Genomic DNA, 20,298 nt, shown 5'->3' with positions numbered 1-20,298 from the left:
TTGCAGTACAGCAAAAGCATCACACATTACAAATACATGTTCCATTTTCTGCACATGCTCACCCTCTTTATTGGGAGTTCACTGTAAATGTCTTGATTTCCAGTGAGTTCTGGTATATAAATGCAAAGTGATATTTATTATTATGATTCATCTGTTCATTTTACTTTGATCTGCTACTTGCTTATTCAGATAACAGCATCGCCAATGATCTTTAGGAATAAATGTTGCTTCTACAATGGATAAGCATGGAACTGTTTAATTTCTATGCTCTCTTTTAGCCAAGTCTAGTGTAAAATATAGTACTTAGAAGAAAAAGATACTATCAAAATGGCGTGATAAATCTAGAAGTTATTTCCAACCAGTTTATCCTAAATTTATAGGTCCGTTTTAATGCCTAAATTACTACAGCGACAACAACAACATACCTTCAAACTAAACAGAAATTAAATCTTAACCTAAATGTTCTGAATATATTTTGAGCAACGCTATACTATAAAGCAGACTCTTCTGTCCTTTGTATCTCAGAGTGCTGTATGTAACACATATAACATTGTTGCTATTTTGCTATCAATATTAGTCAAAAAGCACTTACAAAATGGTCAAAAAAGTTTTAGACAGTGGTATTCTATCATTAGTACAATGTAGAAAAGGAAACTTCAGCCATAATGGTACATGGCTGTACATGTCAGTGTAGCTAACGCTGCTGCAGTTGGAATGGCAGGTCAGCAATGTGTTGTCTTCTCTGATGCCCGCTTTTGATTTCCTGTTTTCACAACAGGATGTTATCACCAAAGGAAGCATTTCTTTTCAGGATACTGCCCTCCCCAGAGTGGCAGTCTCTGGTGTTTAATAGACCAGAGCCAGAGCAAAACTTGTTCCCAGGGTTTGTTGTCCTCTGTATCCTTCATAGACCTGAACTGGCCTCTTCGGGTATAGCTAATTGAAGAACTGTTTTCACAGGGACTGTCATAAATGTGGAAAGCAAGTGGAAAATTGTAACCTTAACTTCAGCTCATGTTCCCCAAATTCTAATTGCTCAGATAAATGGCAATACGAATGTCATACAAAGCAAGGGATGACAAAACCCTGAAATCCTAAAAAAGGTTAATTGTACATTTAGAAGAGTGTAACCGATTAACTTGTAATCGGCTTTCATGACTTCTCTTGCTTTGACAATTAGGAAGTCTGAAATAGATTTCGATCTTCAATGAAGCTCTTACTTGCATAGAATTCTTCATCAGTCATTATCATAGATGCAATCTGAAATGGAAATAAATGCAAAAATATTAGTATTGTGTAGTACTTTGACTCAAGAATAAAGTTATTTGCTGTGATTGAATACAGTTATTGTATTGTTTGAAATGTTCATCATACCATCGCCAATATCATCGTAAATCTCTCCATCACTGTAAGTTAAAAAAAGAAAAATAATGTATTAAAAATTGAGACATCAGATACATATTACTATTTGCATGCAGATACAAAATAATGTAGCAGTATGGTGCAGACATTCTATCTAATTAGAAAAGTGCAACCTTTGTGGTAACAGAACAGTGTTGAGCAACATGGTCAGGTCAAAGGATTTTCAGTGCAGGTAGAGCTGGATACATTTCTTTCTAACGTGAAAGGCTTGCTTTATTAAAAGGTGGGGTTTTTTTAATTAAGGTTTTAAGTAACCTTAATTAAGTAATCTTCTAACAAACTCATAGAGACATTTCCATAAAAAATGAAATATTTACTGATTTTTTTAAATAAATAGAAAAGATGAGTAAAAAAAATCAGTAGGCCCTTGGAATTCTTATTTGTTTCTGTACTTGGCAATGCCATAATGGTTTTGGAGGAGCAGCTTTTTAGATAACGAATTTAGGTAATGTCTATAAATGATGCATGCTCCCTGAATAGGAATTTTCAAAATATGTCACTTAGATACATGAACAGGCCCATGGAAGCCAATAAAGCTATTTATATATATAAGTTAAACATGTGTATAAGTGTTTGCAGGCCTCAATTCTAAAAGTGACATCTGATTTCATATTTAAGGGTCTAACATAAAGCCCATTGAAGGAAATGGAAAGGCTTTGTCTGACGAGAGTTTTGGATTAGAACCTAAATGCTGAACTCCACGCAGTTATTCAGAGCAACACTGAGCCAAATCTGCTTAATCCCAGTAAGACAGAAATAAAAATAAACCTAAAGAAAAATTGGTCCATTTTAGTTAAACATTTGAAAATGGCATCAATACACTTAATCACATTAATGTGCAGTTCAGTAATAGATTCTAGTACCAATAATGGTTAATTTATGTAATTTTTCATGGTTTAAACCAGGGTTTATGGTTAAGCAATGCATGGATATATGTGACTAATTCTTGAGAAATCTAAACCACATAAAAATAACTCAATTTGCAGGACTAGAATGACATACTAAAATAATTACATTTCACTTTTATTTAACAAAACAGTTTAGAACAAAATTGTTAGTAACAAATTTTTCAAAACGATCACTTTGTACTTACTTCTCAACTAAATTGCTTCTCAGAACATAGCCATCTGTAAAATTGAAATATATATGTATTTAAGTTAAATTTTAATATTCATGTTATTTCTTCTGTTGCTAGCACTAGTGAAATGCAGTTTTTCTCTTCTAGATATTTCAGATGGAAAGACAGAATAGATGGATAACAATGTACAATGGATACGTACTCGAGGAAAGTTTTGCTATGTCCAATTTTAGTTTTAATTATTCTTAACTGCTTGTTTAGTATAACATGGTGCTGTAGACAGGGAATAAGAATACCACAGTAGCTCCAAGACCAGTTAGATGTCTACTGTGCCAGGTACTTTACATATTAATAAAATGTAATTTCTCTTGTTTCGTTGCAATAGTTTCCATTGTGTACAAAACTAGTGTTGAAAGGAGAAAATAGTAATACAGGTTATGCAAGATTAGGTTTTCATAGTGGTATAATAATAACAACTGCATAATATTTATAATAATAAATAACAGAAATATCTATAGTTTCCTACAGGGACAAAAATGCCTTTAAGATGTATACACTAATTAATTATCATTAACTGTAATGGTTTAAAAATTTTTAACTATAATATTGATAAGAACTGTTTATATAGATAATGGAAAAACGTGAGAGAAGCTACTCACTGGTGAATTATTCTATTACTCTGTTGCATACTAATGAAATCAGATAAAACTATACATATTCTTCAATATATTTAATCTCTTGAAAAAATGACTTGCTGTCTTTGGTAAAAGACATCTACTGAAATATTTGTCAATTGGTAAAACATATACAAGCAAAGAGAAAGCCATAACAATAATTACGTATTTGCACGTAAACATTAGTATGTTGGTACAAAATTAGGACAGTTCTAAAGGAGAAATGTGATCCTGTGTTACATTTGAAATTACTATATAAGTTTTCTTTTATTCATTAGGAGGCTTAAATGGTCACACTAAAATGGCAGGTTTTTAGTAATTTATGCACAATTCATAGGTTTTAGAATAAATTTACTAGCTTGACTTGTAAGGTTCCTTGAATTCTTCGAGCTGCTACTGCTCCTTGTACTTAGAGGAACCATTATATAGTACAGAAAGTCTCAGTTTTCTGCTAGCATTTCTGCTGGCGATCCTTCAGGTCAGTCTAGCTGAATCCCCAGATCTTACTGTTTTAAGCAATTATTTCCTTCTTCACATGATTTTTTCTTTTCTGATACACAAGACATGAAAGTAGCTTTTCCTTTTTTAAATGCACAGTAATGTCCAGCTAAAGAATCTCATATTTTGTGTTAAGACTTTTTTACATCCAAGCCCTAATTTTATTCTGAAATTGCCCTTTTCAAGATCTGTAACTTTACTGGTAGGGGAAACCTTCCCTTGTAAATTGGCATCAGACACAATGAGCTAGTACTGTTCCCGAAAGCTGCTGAATTATCACAGTCTTCAACTGGCCAGTGTTTTGATATATAAAAATGTCCTATGATTCCTATATGGAATACTGGAAAAGTTATCTGACAAGACTAATATCCCAAATAGTTCTGCAAATAGTAATAAGTAACTAATTCTTGTCTTCATAAAGAAACATTTGCATAATTCATTTTAACTTGGCGTATTTCCATCTTAAAATAGGTAGATGTCAGATATTGCTATAAATCTCAAATGTAAATAAGTTTTTTTCCAGAATATGCTGTATTAATTGCTATATATAAAGTAGATTAGCGCCTTGCTCTGTGAACGCCGTAGTACATTAAAAAAACTGCATTTTAAAAGAAAACTTCTGTCTTGTGCTAGAGCTGAAGGTTGCCTAGAAAGGCATAAATTTCCTGTGATAATATTTTATTTGACACTAATCTGCTTTAGCTTCTGTTTAAGACTTAACAGTTACATGAATGAAAAATAGTTCTATGCATTTAATATTTGATTGCAGCTATATAAGATAAAATTTGCTTCATTTGCTTGTATTTATATCTTCAGTGTCATGAAGATTTGTTACTTACATAAATTCTATTATAACTTTTGCCTACTAAAAATGTTAAACTGGAGGTAATCTTCAATAGTCAGAGAACCCAGTGCTGCAGATTTTCAGTCACCTGCATATTCTCTCAAGCTGATTGCAAGTCGGTACATATAGGGAAAGCTCTGTCTATTCAGGATATTCTTAGCCTGGTTGTCTTTCCTCAGATTTTAGTATCTGGGATAAAGGCATGGAAATTAATTTTTTTTAAAAGACGTAATCTTTTAAAAATTCTCTTTAAGCAGAGTCCAATAATTTCCAGACTCCTGAAGTCTCACTGGGAATCATTTAAAATCATTTGCCTAATCTAATCTTCTCTGTTTCTTCTTTTAATTTTCTCACAGGAAATACATGAAAGCAAAATTTCTTCGCTTACAGTCATGGTGTACAAACACAGCGTGCTTGCAAGCCAGATGTGCATATGCCAGTCCTTCTACCGCTGCAAAGCATAATCTAGGTTCTTCTGACAGTCCCTAGCCCCTAAATATGCGGGAGATAGAGCCCCTGCTGATGTCACACTCTTTCAAATTTACTAATCCAAAATTACATGTCCTAAGTTTCAGTTTCTAACTAATTTATTCGTATTTACATGGCTTCCATAATAGGGAACAAGGCAGCAGGTCAGCACACTCCATCTTGTTTACTTAGCACCACTGAAAACTATGACACATCAGGCCAGCTGCTCTCCGACAGTGTAAAGGAAGCTTGGAGAGGACACAGCCTACATTTTCAGGCACTGAAGTCCATTTATATCCTAATGTTTAAGCCAAACACATGAAAGTGAATCAAAGGTTTTTGTGTATTTCAAAAGGTACGTGGGTCAGACCAAGGCAACAGGAAGAAGGAATTTGAGAAGGTAAATGAGAATCAGTTCCTTGTTTCACTTGTGAAATTTCAAATCATTTCATAACAATTAACATAAGTGATAGCAGAATATGTTCCTAAGGCCATCAGCCCTTGCTTAAAAAGGTGGGAAGACATTATAATATAATTTGTAATTTTGTTTAACTGCTGGTAGAGGCATGAAGCTGTGGAAGTGCTTCATAACTTAACGATCAAACGGAAGAATTCATCTACAAGAAAGTAACAAAAACATCTTTAATTGTTGATTTTCAGTCTCTCTGGCCTTCAAAAGGTAGTATCATAGCTTCAAGATATGAGGAACTAGAGCAACTAGAGCAAATAACAAAAACTGTCATGCACTTAACTAAAGTAGGATTCAAACTTCACTAATTAATGTGAAAATTGAGAGAGATCTATTCAGGGGTTTTCAGGGAGGATATTTTTATTTGTTTTGCTCTTTCATGCATAGGAAAGCAGTAGCTCCTGTCACTATTTGAAAGGCTTTGAAGACTACGTGAGGAAAACAGCCAACATGAACTACTTTCTACTTTGTTATTAGCTGGATTCAAAAAATGCAGCACTGAAAGCTGCTCTTTGGGAAGTGGCTACACTAGTACAATCCATATTTTGAAAAACATACATGTTGTTATGCAAGAAATTCTTCCTCACCCTGCAGGCCTGCCAGGAAGAAGGCTATACTCCAGGCTGTAACAGTTGAGTACAGAGGGAAAAAAACAGAAGGAAAGTGACTGAATCCCTTTCAGAGGTTTATGGCATTGGACTGTCTTCCACATAGGTCAGAGGTAAAAAGTAAACGTTGAGTGGAAGGATGCTGCTACTTTGAACGTAGTCTGTTCCTACACAAACTGAATTTTCATTAGGAGATTTGAAAAGTATTGTAACAGAAGCACATTAAGAAATCAAAACCAACAGTAGATGGTCCATACATCTCCAAAAATGCAAAAACTTCTGCCAATGCACACCCTGGCCAAGGGTTTCAAAGAAACACTGAAAGGCCTCACGCAGCTCCCAAAACAAGCAGGCATGCCAATGAGGACATACGCCTTGGATCAGCTGGGGGCTGGGGGGAAGACTCCTAAGCAGTTCCCCAGCCCTACCCCCCCATGCCTGTTGGAAAGATTAGGCTCCATCTCTGGCAATCCAAAATAAGAATATTGTTATTGATGTTCCCTTGGCTGCAGTCAATGGGCAAGTGCTTACCAGAGGCGCAGCAAGGATTTTACTTTTACTAGATTCTGTGGGGTATCATAGCTATACTCTTTTTGGCAAACGGAGACAGAAGCAACAAAACCATCTGCTAATCTTAGTTGATGCAAAGCAAGATTTACATAACTAAGTTGTCCTTTTTCTCACATTTGGTATCTCTTGTCTGTTAGAGTTTTAATTTTTTAAGGCAAGCTGCTCTTAAAAAACAGTAATAAACTAACAATTAGGCTCTGCTTTAATATGACAGGGTAGAGGGTTTTTTACACATCCTGACTTAATCATTCTCTGACAATTTGATTTGTACTACAGCTTTTTAATAAAACTTACATTTTCCTTCTTCATTCCTGCATAGGACCTTGGTATCATCTGTACTTTCTATAATTTCAAGAGACTCCCCTGGTTTAACTTGTAAGTCTTTAGGTCCCCATCCTCTCTGGGGCAAATCCTGGATTGTGGTGGTAGAGTAAAGAACTTTAATTTCACCTTCAAACTGCAAAAGTAAAATAAAAAGATGCTGGTTAAAAACCATCAATGTAAAGCTTATGATCATGCATTTTTTTAGACCAATCTATTCACATTTATTACTAAATTTTTGAAAATTATGCAAATAATTGTTTATGCTATGTAGTATGCACGTGCTTGCCATTTGGACTTACAAATGCTCAGATCACTATTTTTACAAGTAGTAATACTTTACCTTTCAAGGGCAAAATAATGGATTATTTACAAATTAGGGGATACAAATTAGAGGACACCATCCAGATATTTTAATCTTTGTATTTTATGTGAACAAATCTTACTTTGAACAAAACTTACTTTGAATTTTTTTCTGAACTCTTTCTCTTCTTTTTCCATCTTTTTAAGCTTTTGTGCATCTTTTTCATCTGATTTACGTTTTCCAAGGCTTGCTGATTTTGATGAACTAAAATGAGGTTACAGATAAAAAGAAAATTAGCAACACATCTGAGGTATTGACAACCTTTCTGATCATTTTAGTGAAAATGCATTTGCCTCAATGTGTCTTTAGTATGTTTTTGTTGCTCTACAAAACTAATATGGATAATACAATACAGATTTCATTTCCAAAGAAATAAAAAGTTGGGGTTGTCTTTCCTACTTTTCTCTTTTAATGAGTTCTGATGTGAATATATTTATCACATAAGTGAATATGGAAAATTATTCAAAGTATCTAGCTGCTACAGCAATAAGAACTTCACATCTGCTAAAAATAGTTTAGGTAGATGGTACCCATCACTTTAGGATCTCTAGGCAAGGAGCAATTTTTGTGAAGTCTAGGTATCGTTGGTCAATAGGCTGAATAACACATGTCCCACTGTGGAGGCAGCTGGAACATCTTAGCCTTTTGTACAGCAGCTGTGTTAGTCCTGTGTTCCCATAGAAGACCTTGCTACACCAGGGCATCTGCATTACAGGACCTATTTCAAGTTCTGTTGGTTTTCCACATCGCTGATACTGTTGACTTCTGCCAATGAGCACGGAAGGGTTTCATGCCTTAACTGCCCTTCCTGATGCTGTACCTGGGAATTTGAAGTCTGACTCTACTTTTCGATCTTTCCTGATCTCTGTAGGAGTTGTAAATGACAGTTTCACTGATGATGAATATATGTGTGTGTGTGAACTAACTTAGATTTGGTTAGGAGGACCATGTCTTTTCCTTTGGATATACAGTTCTCTCTGTTTTAATGCCTCCAGACTAGATTATTGTAGTGCACTCTGTAGCTCCACCTGAGTGAAGTTAGCGACAACAGAATGTGACATGTTGCAGTCATCTTCACAGATGCATCTGTGCTCATAACACATCTGTGCTCCAGAGATGGCTATAACTTCCTGGTCTGGGGATAAAAGTTTTCCAACTTGAACTTTACACCTTCAGATGTGTTTCATACTTATAACACAGGGCACTATCTCCTTTTCTCTTAAAATACTACAGCAGCTGGGATCAAGTACTTACCCTAACAGTCCCCAAATTTTGATAGGAAGAGGACTGCATGCAGGGAATTTACAATGAAGTACCTTTAGGCCATGCATTTGTTTCTACCGCTTGTCCATCAGGGACTGAATTTGCTGAAATTCAAAGCAAGCTTATTTATTCTATAGCCTAATTATTATTTCAATCTGAAACGGAGGCAGGGAGCATTCAACTGCCATTGTCAACAGTAGGGTTAGGAGAACTACAAAACCTGACAACGCCAAATAAAGCATACATTAATAGCAATCTGCCTCTGGTAAATACTTTGAAAATGTTCCACAGTGTATTACAGATTTCTAATCAGGGGAGTAATTCCCATTTTCACTTGCTTGAGTTCAGGCGGTGGATGAGGGAAGTCTGAAGAATCTACGTCATCATAAACATCATTGTCTCCACAATCTGAAACAATAGTGTTTAAAAGAATGGAAAATTATTATGAGATCTTTGAGTAGTGAACACATTGTGTTACAATCTATGGTAGTGTACCTAAGTTGACAAGAAATTGTGGCAAGTACTGTTGCCATTTATCGTCTATAGTAACTGTGGGTTCTCTGTTTTGCACAATGTACTGTGCAAAACAAACACCAGCCAACCTTTTCAGAATAAGACTCTTTATTAATAATACTAGGTATTCACGGATATTTTAATCTTCTTAAGCTGGAGCAAGTTTTAGTACGTGATGGCTAATGCAATAGCCCTTAATCTTCATTTTAATTAGTGCATTTCCCACCATGTTGCATCAAAGTATATTTTTGGGGTTTGATGTTAATGTACACTCAGGCACTCCTATAGCACTCTGGTCAATGCAACGTTGCTTAGAAGTGGATATGAATCACATGTATGTTAGCTTTTAGGCCATCTCGCAATGCCAAAGCAGTGAAAAGAATTCTTACCCCAAGAATATACTTTGAATCACATTCAGCATATTTGTGGAGAGGAAGCAATTGTTCAACTCATCAAATCAATGGCTAGAAAAATCACAGTAGGAGATGAAAGGTTTAGAACTCAGTTCAGGTAACAGCCTCAAAAATTGTAAGAACTTGCTTTTTATTCCATGGCTGAGCTGATATTTATGAATATATGTTATCTCACAAAGACACTGCAAGTGATAAAAATAACAACAAGCACCTCTTTTTACTTTTGAAGTCTTGCATTAAGTGTTTCTTTCCAAGTGTATCTGTTCATACTTCATGTCAAACAAAATGAACTAGTGGAAATCTCACATAGAAAAATCATGACTTCTTAAAAAATACATTAAATTGTCTTTTAGAGAGCTTGCAATGCATTTGTATCTCCTTGTCTGTAGCCAAATCAGTCACAATATTTGAAATTTGTTTGCTGGAACTGGGTAAGCAATGGGAAATCCTGTTTCCTTCCTTGGATGTATTTTTGTGACTAGCATGGTACGAGTAATGTATACAGAAAAAAGGATCAGGAATCAATATGGAGACTGAACAATAGGCTATTAATTACCTTTTCCAAACTGCTTTGTTGAAGGAGACATGCTGGAAAAAAAAAAGATGCTCATTAATTATTTATATTACATTAATAGGCTTTTGCATCATTTAAATCATTTAAAAAACTTGCAACACAAGGGCTCCAAGTAATCTCCAGACATGTTGAAGCTTCGCTGTCACCAGCAGTACTCATGGGCTAAAAGTATTTTTACCACTGAATCAAAGTAAACTGGTTCAGAACTGAATGAAAGAAGATGGTGGTGAAAACATCAGTTGCTGACCTAACCTCTAGGCAAGATGGGTAGAAGACAATCTTTGCATTTTTCTGTTTGGCATATTAGTCCTAAAATTTGGATTAATGGGACTAGATTTACCAGTTTATCTTGGCTACATTGCACTGATGAGCAAAGTACATTTTAACTGAGGATACAGCAAACTTAACATCACCAGAGTGGCACAAAGATGATGGATTATTTTGGTGCTCTTCACCAAAAAAATTTTTTGGTATATTTTAATTACCAGACTTAGGCAACAAATACAGCTTGTTAAGAGAGTAATTATTTTATGCAGGTGAAAAGAAAGGAGGTCAGTGTTTTTGCAGAAAAGTATCATCCTGAGGTGCAATTTGATGCATGATTTATTAGGCTGCTGTGAGAAGATGTTAGTAGCATGTGCTTTATTAGAATTAGTTAACGTCCACTGAGATTTCCTGGCAGACTCTTACAACAAATCTCCATTATCTTCTGCCCCATTGACTTTGGTTGTTTTTTCTCGTATACTTTTCTTTTTGTCATCTTTGACCTTTAGCCTCTTCAAGATTCCCCAGGACCAGATACCATTCTTATCTTCATCCTGCGATACAGACCTTTGGAGTATGCATGCAATTATCACAATGTAAAATGTAACATTCTTTTTAAAAGGTCCAGTTTAAATTCTCCATTGATGCACATAATTCTCATTAATGCCAACAATGTATATACCACAAGGTGCGGACAGTTACCTAAATGCAAAACGCTAAAATGCTAAACTAGAAATATGTATGTTAGGTCATTTGTAGATATTGAGATATATTTGTAGGTACAGATATTAATCTAGTGGTTTACTGCTTTCATGTTACTCAGCAAGGTAACATTCAGTTTGTTGTTTTCATTTCAGAGCTATTCTGTCTAGTTGGGGATTTGGGGATTTTCATGATTGCAGCTGCTTTTGCTGACATACCAAAATTAATTACAAAACAAAACTTCTCCAAAAGACCAAAGAACCCTTTTTTTTAGCTTCGTGAACCCATCCTGATGTATACCCACTCGCTGATCATCCCAATACTTGCTAATTATTATGCCTAATTCAAAAATACTAAAAACTGAAATGAAAACACTCTGTTAAAGAGGCAAATTATTTAAAAGATGTAAAAACTTACCTAGTTACAGCATCTTCATCATCAATCCCATCATAAATTTCTTGATCAGAAGGAGGAGGTGGGAACATCTCTTTAACAGATCAAACAGTGAATTAATGCATTTATATTTAATGCTGCTGAATAGGGTATTCATTACTGGCCTCTTAAGTATGTCAGATGTGTGTGTAGTTTGTGCAATATCTGTGCAAATGGAATCTTTCTGTAAACCAGCACAGCCTATTTATTAAAACAGTGATTTAGACTTACCTCAGTTGGGAATGCCATCCACAGCATTTAAATGTGGCACTGCCAATCACAAGAGCATGAATACTGAAAACAAATGCATTTTTAGTGTATTCAATGAAATTCTAAATGGCTGATTTTGGCCCAGTCATTATGATGACTTTTTAATTTTTGTGTGTGACTCGAGTGATGATTAAAGATGTCAGACCAACACTCTCAGCAAGTGACATCTTGTGTTCATCCACAGAAGCCAGAGGCAAGTGCCATGTAAGCTCCCCTTTTTGGTCTCAGTTCTGACCTTTGAGCCCCACCTCCTTCAGTGCAGGGTTAGCTCAGTTTCCATGTCCAATCCTAGCCACTGGTCAGAGTAATCACTGAAATCTGTACTTAGCTGGCAGCAGCTTCATTCAGCACTGCCAGGAGATGCTTCTGCCATGACTAGTATCTAAACTCTAAGCTGAGAAGATGAGCTGTGCTCTTGTGATCAACAGAGAATGCTACATAAATATATGTGCTATCAAAGGGGAAACTGGGTTTGAATGTATGTTCTTGACAGTGTGAAACTGCTGCAGTCATACTGCATACATAGGACTCCAGAGGACTCCAGAGTATTGCTGAAACTGATGTTGCCCTTAACTCTGTCAGCAAAATGCAGTAATTGGTAGTATTACTGGCTATTTCAGAACTGGATTTCTCCTGCACAAAACCTCTTGGTCATGTTAGTATCTTGCCAATTATGTCTGTGCTGTTTTGTAGGATGATTTACCTTCACACAAAAAAAAGAAAGGTTTTGTCATCTTCTGGCATGCTTCTGATTCACAGTATCTAAAGACAAAACTTCTTTCTTGCCCAAGTCCCACAGGTGGAGAGAAAGTTAATTTGGCCGCTATACCTCCTTGTTCGTTGCCTGTTAGCTACCATTTAGCATGCTTATGCATAATTACTACACTATTTGGAAGCCACAGAGGTCTGGATTTGAAGGTAAACAGTACATAGAAACAACTCTCCCCAAAAAGTAGATGTAGAACTTACTTTCAGCTCCACTTTGACCACTGCTCTGACTGGAAAAGCAAACGAGAGATGTTTTAGAAAAAAACAGTCATCCTTTGGAAAAAACAAACACCATGATCACCCATCACTTTTGTAGTTATTGGTTCTACACCTTTCGGCTTTGGCACTCATCTACATTGCCAGCTGAGCACTACAAATTCTGCACTGGAAGCTCAGGCACATGCTTGTGTGTTCTATATGGGCAACAACTAAATGTGCCCATTGGGGTTTTTTTTTGTTTTCACCACACTCACACTGATTTCTTAGTCAAATAGTTGCATTCTCACTAATGCTAAAGAAAATGTGTCAACTAATTCATAAGTGAACTAGCTCTTAGATGAGGTGAGATTAACTTTTAGTAGATTCAGGTAAAGCAGGAAAAATACTCTATTTTTTTTTCCTTGGAAATAATTAATTACAAATCAGAAAAGAGTATTTTAAAATCGCATTCACAGTGATTCAAAGGGTTATAAGAGACAGAGTTATCAATACCATCTTTAGTTAATGTAAAAATAAAGGACAGTATTTTAGAAGTAAAGCTGTGAAGCAAATTCTCTGTTTGCATAAACCAATGCAGATGTTTCAAGCCAATGAAGGTGCACATTTTCATACAAGCAGAAAAATCGATCCTAATTGTTAGTAATTGTTAGCAACTGTTAGAAATTTCCAATAAAGTGTCATTTGCAAGGAAATGCAAACTGATGTCTATAGCTATAATGATTTACTGTATTTAGAATATATTTTATACTCCTGTTGGTATCTTTAAACTTAAGTACAAAATATGACTTAGGATCATAGGATAATTCATGTTGGAAGGGATCTCAGGAGGTCATGCAGTCAAACTTGGTGGGAATAAAAATATAATCTGACTGAACACTAGAGAGTGCATCCACACCCTTTAGATTCATCCCTTATGAGGGGATTTTCTTGAGATGAAGTGGTAAACAAATGAATTTATTGCTCAACTAGCTTTCATTGGGTGATGCTTTAAACCTCTAACAATGTTTCTAGCATTTCAAGGATTCCATAGTAGCCCAGTGTTCTAACAGTAATTGAAAAAAACCTGATAGGTTCACAGTAGCTGAGATTATTTCCAGGTCAGAGCCTTATTTAAACTTATACATCAAAACAAGATACTTGTTAAATTCTTGTGCCAAGAAATCCTGAAATACAACAGCCCTAGTCACTTATTATTTTTGGAATATTAACAATACTACCGATAATGAGATATTACTATTTGGTCAAGAGGCTTTTTTTAGTATGGCATTCTTACAGTGGTTTCAAAACATGTTGATGTATGTCATTCCTTCCAACAATTCATGCTCATGAACTGAACAGAATGCTATTAATCACTAGAGAAGATAAAAATGTCAAACTACAGCTTAAAGGATTTAACAAATCTGAGCCATTCATTCATCCTTCCAAGTTCCTTACACTGTTATTTTAATATGCAACAGTGTAAGTATTCTTGTTTGCATTTGAATTAAATAAATTTTCTAAATTCCTTGCATTGAGGTGGGTAATTGTAATGCTTGCCATAGTGAAAAGGATTGGCCAAAGATACTTCTGCAGCGAAGTACCTAATGCTCAGATTACCTAAAACCTAGAACAACTAAAGCAACTCTTCTGGCTAGGTTACGATGCTATGAGACCAATGTGCAGGGAGGAAAACTGATATTGAGCAACCTGGAAAAATATCAGATGCAAAACTATATTGGTTGCTTAAAGAATGCCAGCCTGAAGGCAGATCTTTCCAAGCGCTGTTTCTGGAGCTTATGGGGATGTTCTAGCAGCTGAGGATCAGCTGCACCTAGCAGCCAGCCAGCTGCAGTCTCTTTATTCCAGCCAGGCCTCTAGGTTAATGTGCTGGGAAGCAGTAAAGGCAGGTGTAATGGCTGAGTGTTTCAAGATGGTTGTCCTAGACATCGAAATCCTTTACACCCATACGCAGATCTCTTATCTGAATCCCATGTTACGTGTTTCTGCACATCAGGACATGTAATGGAGAATGAGCACTGGTTTGTTGCATCACATGACGGAAGCAGACTTTTATGTGAGGTCGGGTAACAGAGGTACCACCGTCATGTTGGGTCATGTGATAGCCTTGACTTTTGTCACAAGACCGCTAGCATATTTCCCTGCCAGCAAGTTTGATACCCCACTGGAGATGGCACTTCTCTAGCTGCAGATCTATTTGCCGTGAAAAATATGGCACATTGAAGTAGACAGTCTGCAATGTAGCACTGCATTGCAAATACATGTGAGACTGTGCCATAGAGGAGAAGCTTCTGACGAAGTCAAAAAAGTATAGCTCATACCCATCTTGTGGGATTTTATAGGCCTTATTTCCAGGACTAAACACATTAGCCACACTCTATTCTGAAGGGCCATCCTAGTCATGCTTCCAGAAGTCTCTTCTCTTCAAAAGGAAAGAGGTAGTAAGACTCATAGTTTGAGAGCAATGAAGGTGATCAGGAGCTCCCCAGTGCAGCAAGTGTTTCCATTGTTTTTAGGATCTTTTATTCTTGCATGTTAGAAAAGGCAGTATGTGACTTCAAAAGACAGAACAAGAAAAGAGAGGGAGGGAAGAGGATTGCACTTCCTGCAGGTGATCTGTAATCCTGCATGTTTTGCATTTTGTTCTCTTTTGGGCTGCAATGCTGTAGGTCCTCTTCCAATAGTATGGGTTACTCCTGAGTATGAGTGCTTATAGATGCTAGATTCCAGAATCCGTTCTTGTCCCTCTGACTACTTCAGTTTGAATAGCTCAGTTACATGTTTCTGATATAAATGGCTATTCTTTTGTGACAAGAGTCTGCTTTGTTGTAAACCCTCTCCTGTCTAGGCTGCCTGGGGTGAATCACTGGTTCCTTTTCATGCATTCCTTATACATACCTGCTAATACTGTCCTGCTCTCCAACATCATCATACACTTCTTGGTCACTCTCTGGATGTTTCACAGCAACTCTGGTAGATGGTTGTTGCTTTCTTCTTAAAGAATCATAATCAATCTCCACCATGGTTGTTTTAATGTAGCCATCTAAATGAATGAAACCATGTAATTAGGCAGAGATAGTTTTAAAGCTCATGGTAAAGAGATGAGTTTAACAAAAGGTTCAGAATCAGTGAGTGAATTGTTTTGTATGATCTTTGAAAACTTTCACAGAAATGTCTCATTCCAAGCAGCCTCAACTTGAGTGTCCATCTGTCTACACAAATACAAATCTCAGATCTGTCTCAGATCTCCCCCCAAACCCTCCTCAGCTGGTGTCAAGTTAACTTCATCTTTATTTGCTTCTCAGCTACAGCAGAAGAATTTTCTATGCAGTCTCCGGGAATCATAGGGCAAGCTCCCTTTCTTAGCTAACCTTGGGACCACTGCAGTCTTGTGGCATATTTTAGGGCAGTCCATGACATAAAGATTCTGACAGGTCATTAGGAGGGAGAGACACTTTGTTTGCATTGGTTTTGCTTCAGGTTGGTAAACACGCTGCAGCTGCATTGTTATCCTCTTGTCCCTGGATCTTTGCTAAAATGATCTGGTTATACCCCTGGGTGCAATGGCTTAGGAGAAACTTGCAGCAGAGCAGTTGGCCTGAGATTGGGACCTCTGTCTCTGCTGAGGGGAATTTTAGACAGGTGTACTGCCTGTACGGAAGAGAGCATGAACGGATTTTATCAAAGGTGAAAAATGCTCATGCCATTTCTTGAAAATGGAAAATCCCCCACTCCGCTGCTTCTGAGTGAACCCAGTTTTTAGTGTGCTTCCCCTCAAAGCTGTAACACATTGATTTTTTTCTTTTATTTAAATGATCAGAACTGATTTTCCTCTGTTGTTTGGTCTTCTTCACAGGCCGTTACTGGCCTGTGAACATTGAAGGCTGAAGCATTGGTGAAACAAATTGGGCTGTACCGTTGGCACTTGGAAGTGAGAAGCCTTGTACAACTTGCAGTTTTGCTGAGGCAAGAATTGGTTTGTGAAAAGTAAACTAATTCAAGGTAAATTAATTAATCGACCACACATGCTCAAGAAAATACCCTTCTCCCAGCCCTCACCAAGATTTGTTTTCCTATGAACAAAACGATCCATGCAAAAGACATATTTACAAAACTTTGAAGTGTCACAGAAAAGCTGATATTGGAACTTACCTCTTGAGATCATCTTGGCCAATCCCCTTGGCCAAGCAGGATCTGTTAGAGCAGGTTGCCCAGGACCATGCCCCATCAGGTTTTGAAGATCTCCATGGATGGAGACTCCACCACCTCTTTGGGCAATCCATTCCCTTGCTCGGTCACCCTCACAATAAAAAAGTGTTTCCTGATGTTCAGACAGAATTTTATGTGTTTCAGTCTGTGCCCGATGCCTCTTGCACTGGGCACCACTGGGAAGAGCCTGGCTCCATCTTCTTTACACCCTCCCATCAGATATTTATGAACAATTATAAGATCCCCCCCTGAGCCTTCCCTTCACCAAGCTGAACAGTCCGAGCTCTCTCAGCCTCTCTTTGTATGAGACACGCTCCGGTTCCTTAATGTCTTTTTACATCCAGTACTACAAAGTGCTCAGCTGGTATTGTCTAGTTCTACATGTGTGAACTGTTTTACTGAACTTATTGTCATTTTAGTCTCCTTAAAAATCAAGCAAGTGCTTTTAATAATTTTCATTGATTTTATGGATCAGTCTTTTTATGTCTTTTCTATAACCCAGGAGCCAGATCATCAACTCCTTATCATACTCATAGATCCACTAATGATATTTATACAATTAGAGAAACAACTTGGATTTCAGACATAAAATAAAATCTAGAAATCAGTTAGAAACTTTCCATAGGAATAGGAACAAGACAAACACTTAAAACAGGACCTTATATTCTCTGCTTCTATTTTAGGAACACCCATGTTATTTTTAATACAAAAACATGAAAAAATGCTATCCTTGTTACTTGCACGGAGCCAAGTTCTGGTGCTATTTGAAGGCTGACATGGAATTACCTCTCAATAGGTCCATGAAGAACCCAGCATATTGTTCCTAACTTATTCTAGTGCCTGTAGATGTTACATTATGTTGTACAATAACTTGCTACTATGAACTAAGCCTTGCATGCCAGCTAAGGACAGGAGGGTGAGTTGTGGTAATTATTTACTTTGGTGGCCAGTGACTCAGCCTTGGTGAGGCTACTCCTTGATGTAATGCTCACATGTTTGCTGTCATACAGTAAAAACATTCAGGAGCACAGTGAAGAAACAGAACTCACAACATCCTTTTATCCTGCCCAGCCACTTCCCTTCTGGGTTGTCTGTGAGGCGAATGATTTCAATCTCATCCCCCTGTTTGACAGTCAGCTCATTCTTCCCTCCCTTGTGGTCAACACAAGCTCGTGCCTGATGAAGGACTTGGATGGGTCCCGTTAACTGCAGAGAAAAAGCAACAAAAGAAATCACAGATGTGGAAAAATGGAGCTCTTTCCCAAACATTCAGACAAAAGAGAAAATAACTGTAATGATTATTTGTTTCATTGACATTTGAAACGGTCTAGGCAAATAAACAGAAAGGCATCACTCTTGTTCCCAACTACCCAGTTTAAATTAATAATCAGGAATGAAAAGAGAGGGCAACGGCATAGCAGTAGAGCAGCTGAAGAAGTAACTGGCAAAATCACAGAAATAAAAAGACTAAAACCAACAGGCTAACCTATGGAGCCTTTCACAGGTTCACAAAACAGACACGTATTTCATTCCAGTGGGCAGCTCCATGTAGTTCGAGCAGAACTACTCATATGTGTAAATGTTCATTAACATTAACATGAATAAGTCTACCACATAATGTTCTGTGTTTACAATTCTACTCTATAAATGATGCTACAAGTACTCACAAGAGATGATCACACTGTTTACCGGAATTCAAGATTCTCTTTGTGAGATCTTTAGTATATGTTATGGAGAACCCACTTTGGACTGTAGTATCTGTGGCTTTAAGATATATGTGGTCTTGCAGAGGCCTGTGGCTCTGTTGACAATTATAGACTAGCTCAGGAATATCTATCCTGTATAGGTGGTGAAGAAATGGGAAAGAAAATATGCACTAAGATATATTTGTTTGCATTTAAGAATAATAACATACTTTAATGGCTGCAAGAGAGCAGTCTGCAGTCTGAAAGCATGCAGTGCACTAATGCCTACACTTCACAGGAGTCGTCTGAAAAATAGACTTGGGGCCTGACAAACACCAGCTAACCCACTATTATTAACTATTGGTATCTTCCTTTAACATTTGCTCCTCAACTCATGTCAGTCTCTCCACAGCAGACCAAGGCCATGATGTGAGAGAATGACCGTGGCTTTACTGTGTACAGACCACAATAGGAAGAAAAACAAAGCTGCCCACTATGTACAATGACACTGAAAGAAGCACAGTGGAGCATTGTGAACAGGCATTAGTTAACAGAAAATGACTGGCAGATTTGTAAACTGCGGGAGCATGCTGACCACCAGCTATATAAAAATGATATAAAACAGAAAGAACTGTCTCATCATTTAGCCCCTAGGATTTGACAGTGACCGTAGCTCCCCTACATGTGCCTTATTCCCTTCCTCCCTGTTTAGACTGGAAGTCTCTTTAGGTCTCTTTAGACCAAGGCAAGGGCAATGTGTTGCTATATAATGTTGGAAACTCCTAAGGATTGGATACTGTTGTATCTGCCTGCAGTGGAGCAAAAACCACTAGGTATATGGGATCCAATTCCCACTTTTATTAAGGACTTTTGATGCTATTCTAGTGATGTAAATGCTTTTTAAACAGAAAAGTGAAAGGAAATGTTTTTAAGGCTTTTTTACATAGAAAGAACATGAGAAGGGAATTTAACGAAAACTATAAGCACTAAAAAAATGTCTTTGCCCTCAGTACAGAGCCTGAAGCCAAGCATATGCGAAACATAAAAGGGCAGCTTAAACCTTTATTCAGAATTTGGCCAGGTGCTTGAACTACCTACCATAACAAACAGTTTTGTAGCCAGCTGAAAAGTGTATTTTGAACTTGGCAATGCTACATAATGCTTCTTACATGTCTTTGGCCAGATCACGAAACAAAAAGCTTACTTTGAACTTCTTCCTTATTTCCTGCTCTTTCTTCTCTTTTTCCTTTTGTTCTTTCTTCTCTTGGTCCATTCTTCTCTTTTCTTCCTTGTCCCGCTTTTTCTCTTTTCCCCTTGATGATCTGAAAGTGCATTGCCAGGACTCAGTGTAGCAGTGAAGCAAATCTCACTGGAGCTTTCTTACCCGAGGTTAACAAAGAACTACATGTGATGCAAAATGACTTCTCCCAGTGAAATCAACGCTACAGAATCTAAACCCTAGTGTGGCTGAACAGATAGAGTAAGCAGCCCTTTCTCTTATATTACATATATAATTTAAAGTGGCTGTCCTCAAGAGGACAGTATGCCGGAAATGGTTATCTGGAGGTAAGAGACTGGCTCTACATGTGCATGTCCAAACACCTCTGAGCTAATTTTGGCAAGCAAGCTTGGAAACTGGTAGCAGTCTAGGTGTTCTGGCACTGGCTGCAGCT

The 20,298-nt window shown here is 37.1% G+C and overlaps 1 protein-coding gene across 1 annotated transcript in view; it reads right to left on the bottom strand.

The window, feature by feature from the left end:
- Positions 1 to 1,191: 1,191 nt before the first annotated feature.
- Positions 1,192 to 20,298, bottom strand: part of FYB (FYN binding protein) — a 49,226-nt gene continuing 30,119 nt past the window's right edge. The window contains exons 7-20 of the mRNA XM_019473637.1: positions 19,830 to 19,947; positions 17,990 to 18,146; positions 15,630 to 15,774; positions 12,717 to 12,745; positions 11,463 to 11,532; positions 10,770 to 10,910; positions 10,062 to 10,093; positions 9,727 to 9,765; positions 8,918 to 8,987; positions 7,415 to 7,520; positions 6,926 to 7,088; positions 2,516 to 2,549; positions 1,375 to 1,406; positions 1,192 to 1,260 (exon numbers count right to left, since the gene is read on the bottom strand). Of these exons, the coding sequence (XP_019329182.1) occupies positions 1,238 to 1,260; positions 1,375 to 1,406; positions 2,516 to 2,549; positions 6,926 to 7,088; positions 7,415 to 7,520; positions 8,918 to 8,987; positions 9,727 to 9,765; positions 10,062 to 10,093; positions 10,770 to 10,910; positions 11,463 to 11,532; positions 12,717 to 12,745; positions 15,630 to 15,774; positions 17,990 to 18,146; positions 19,830 to 19,947 (1,159 nt within the window). The 3' untranslated portion in view covers positions 1,192 to 1,237. The remainder of the gene's footprint in view (positions 1,261 to 1,374; positions 1,407 to 2,515; positions 2,550 to 6,925; positions 7,089 to 7,414; positions 7,521 to 8,917; positions 8,988 to 9,726; positions 9,766 to 10,061; positions 10,094 to 10,769; positions 10,911 to 11,462; positions 11,533 to 12,716; positions 12,746 to 15,629; positions 15,775 to 17,989; positions 18,147 to 19,829; positions 19,948 to 20,298) is intronic.

Source organism: Aptenodytes forsteri, unplaced genomic scaffold (genome assembly GCF_000699145.1).
Source record: "Aptenodytes forsteri isolate BGI_AS27 unplaced genomic scaffold, ASM69914v1 Scaffold120, whole genome shotgun sequence".
Lineage (NCBI taxonomy): Eukaryota > Metazoa > Chordata > Aves > Sphenisciformes > Spheniscidae > Aptenodytes > Aptenodytes forsteri.
Note: the sequence above shows the minus strand (reverse complement) of the source record. Positions and strands in the feature narration are given on the sequence as shown.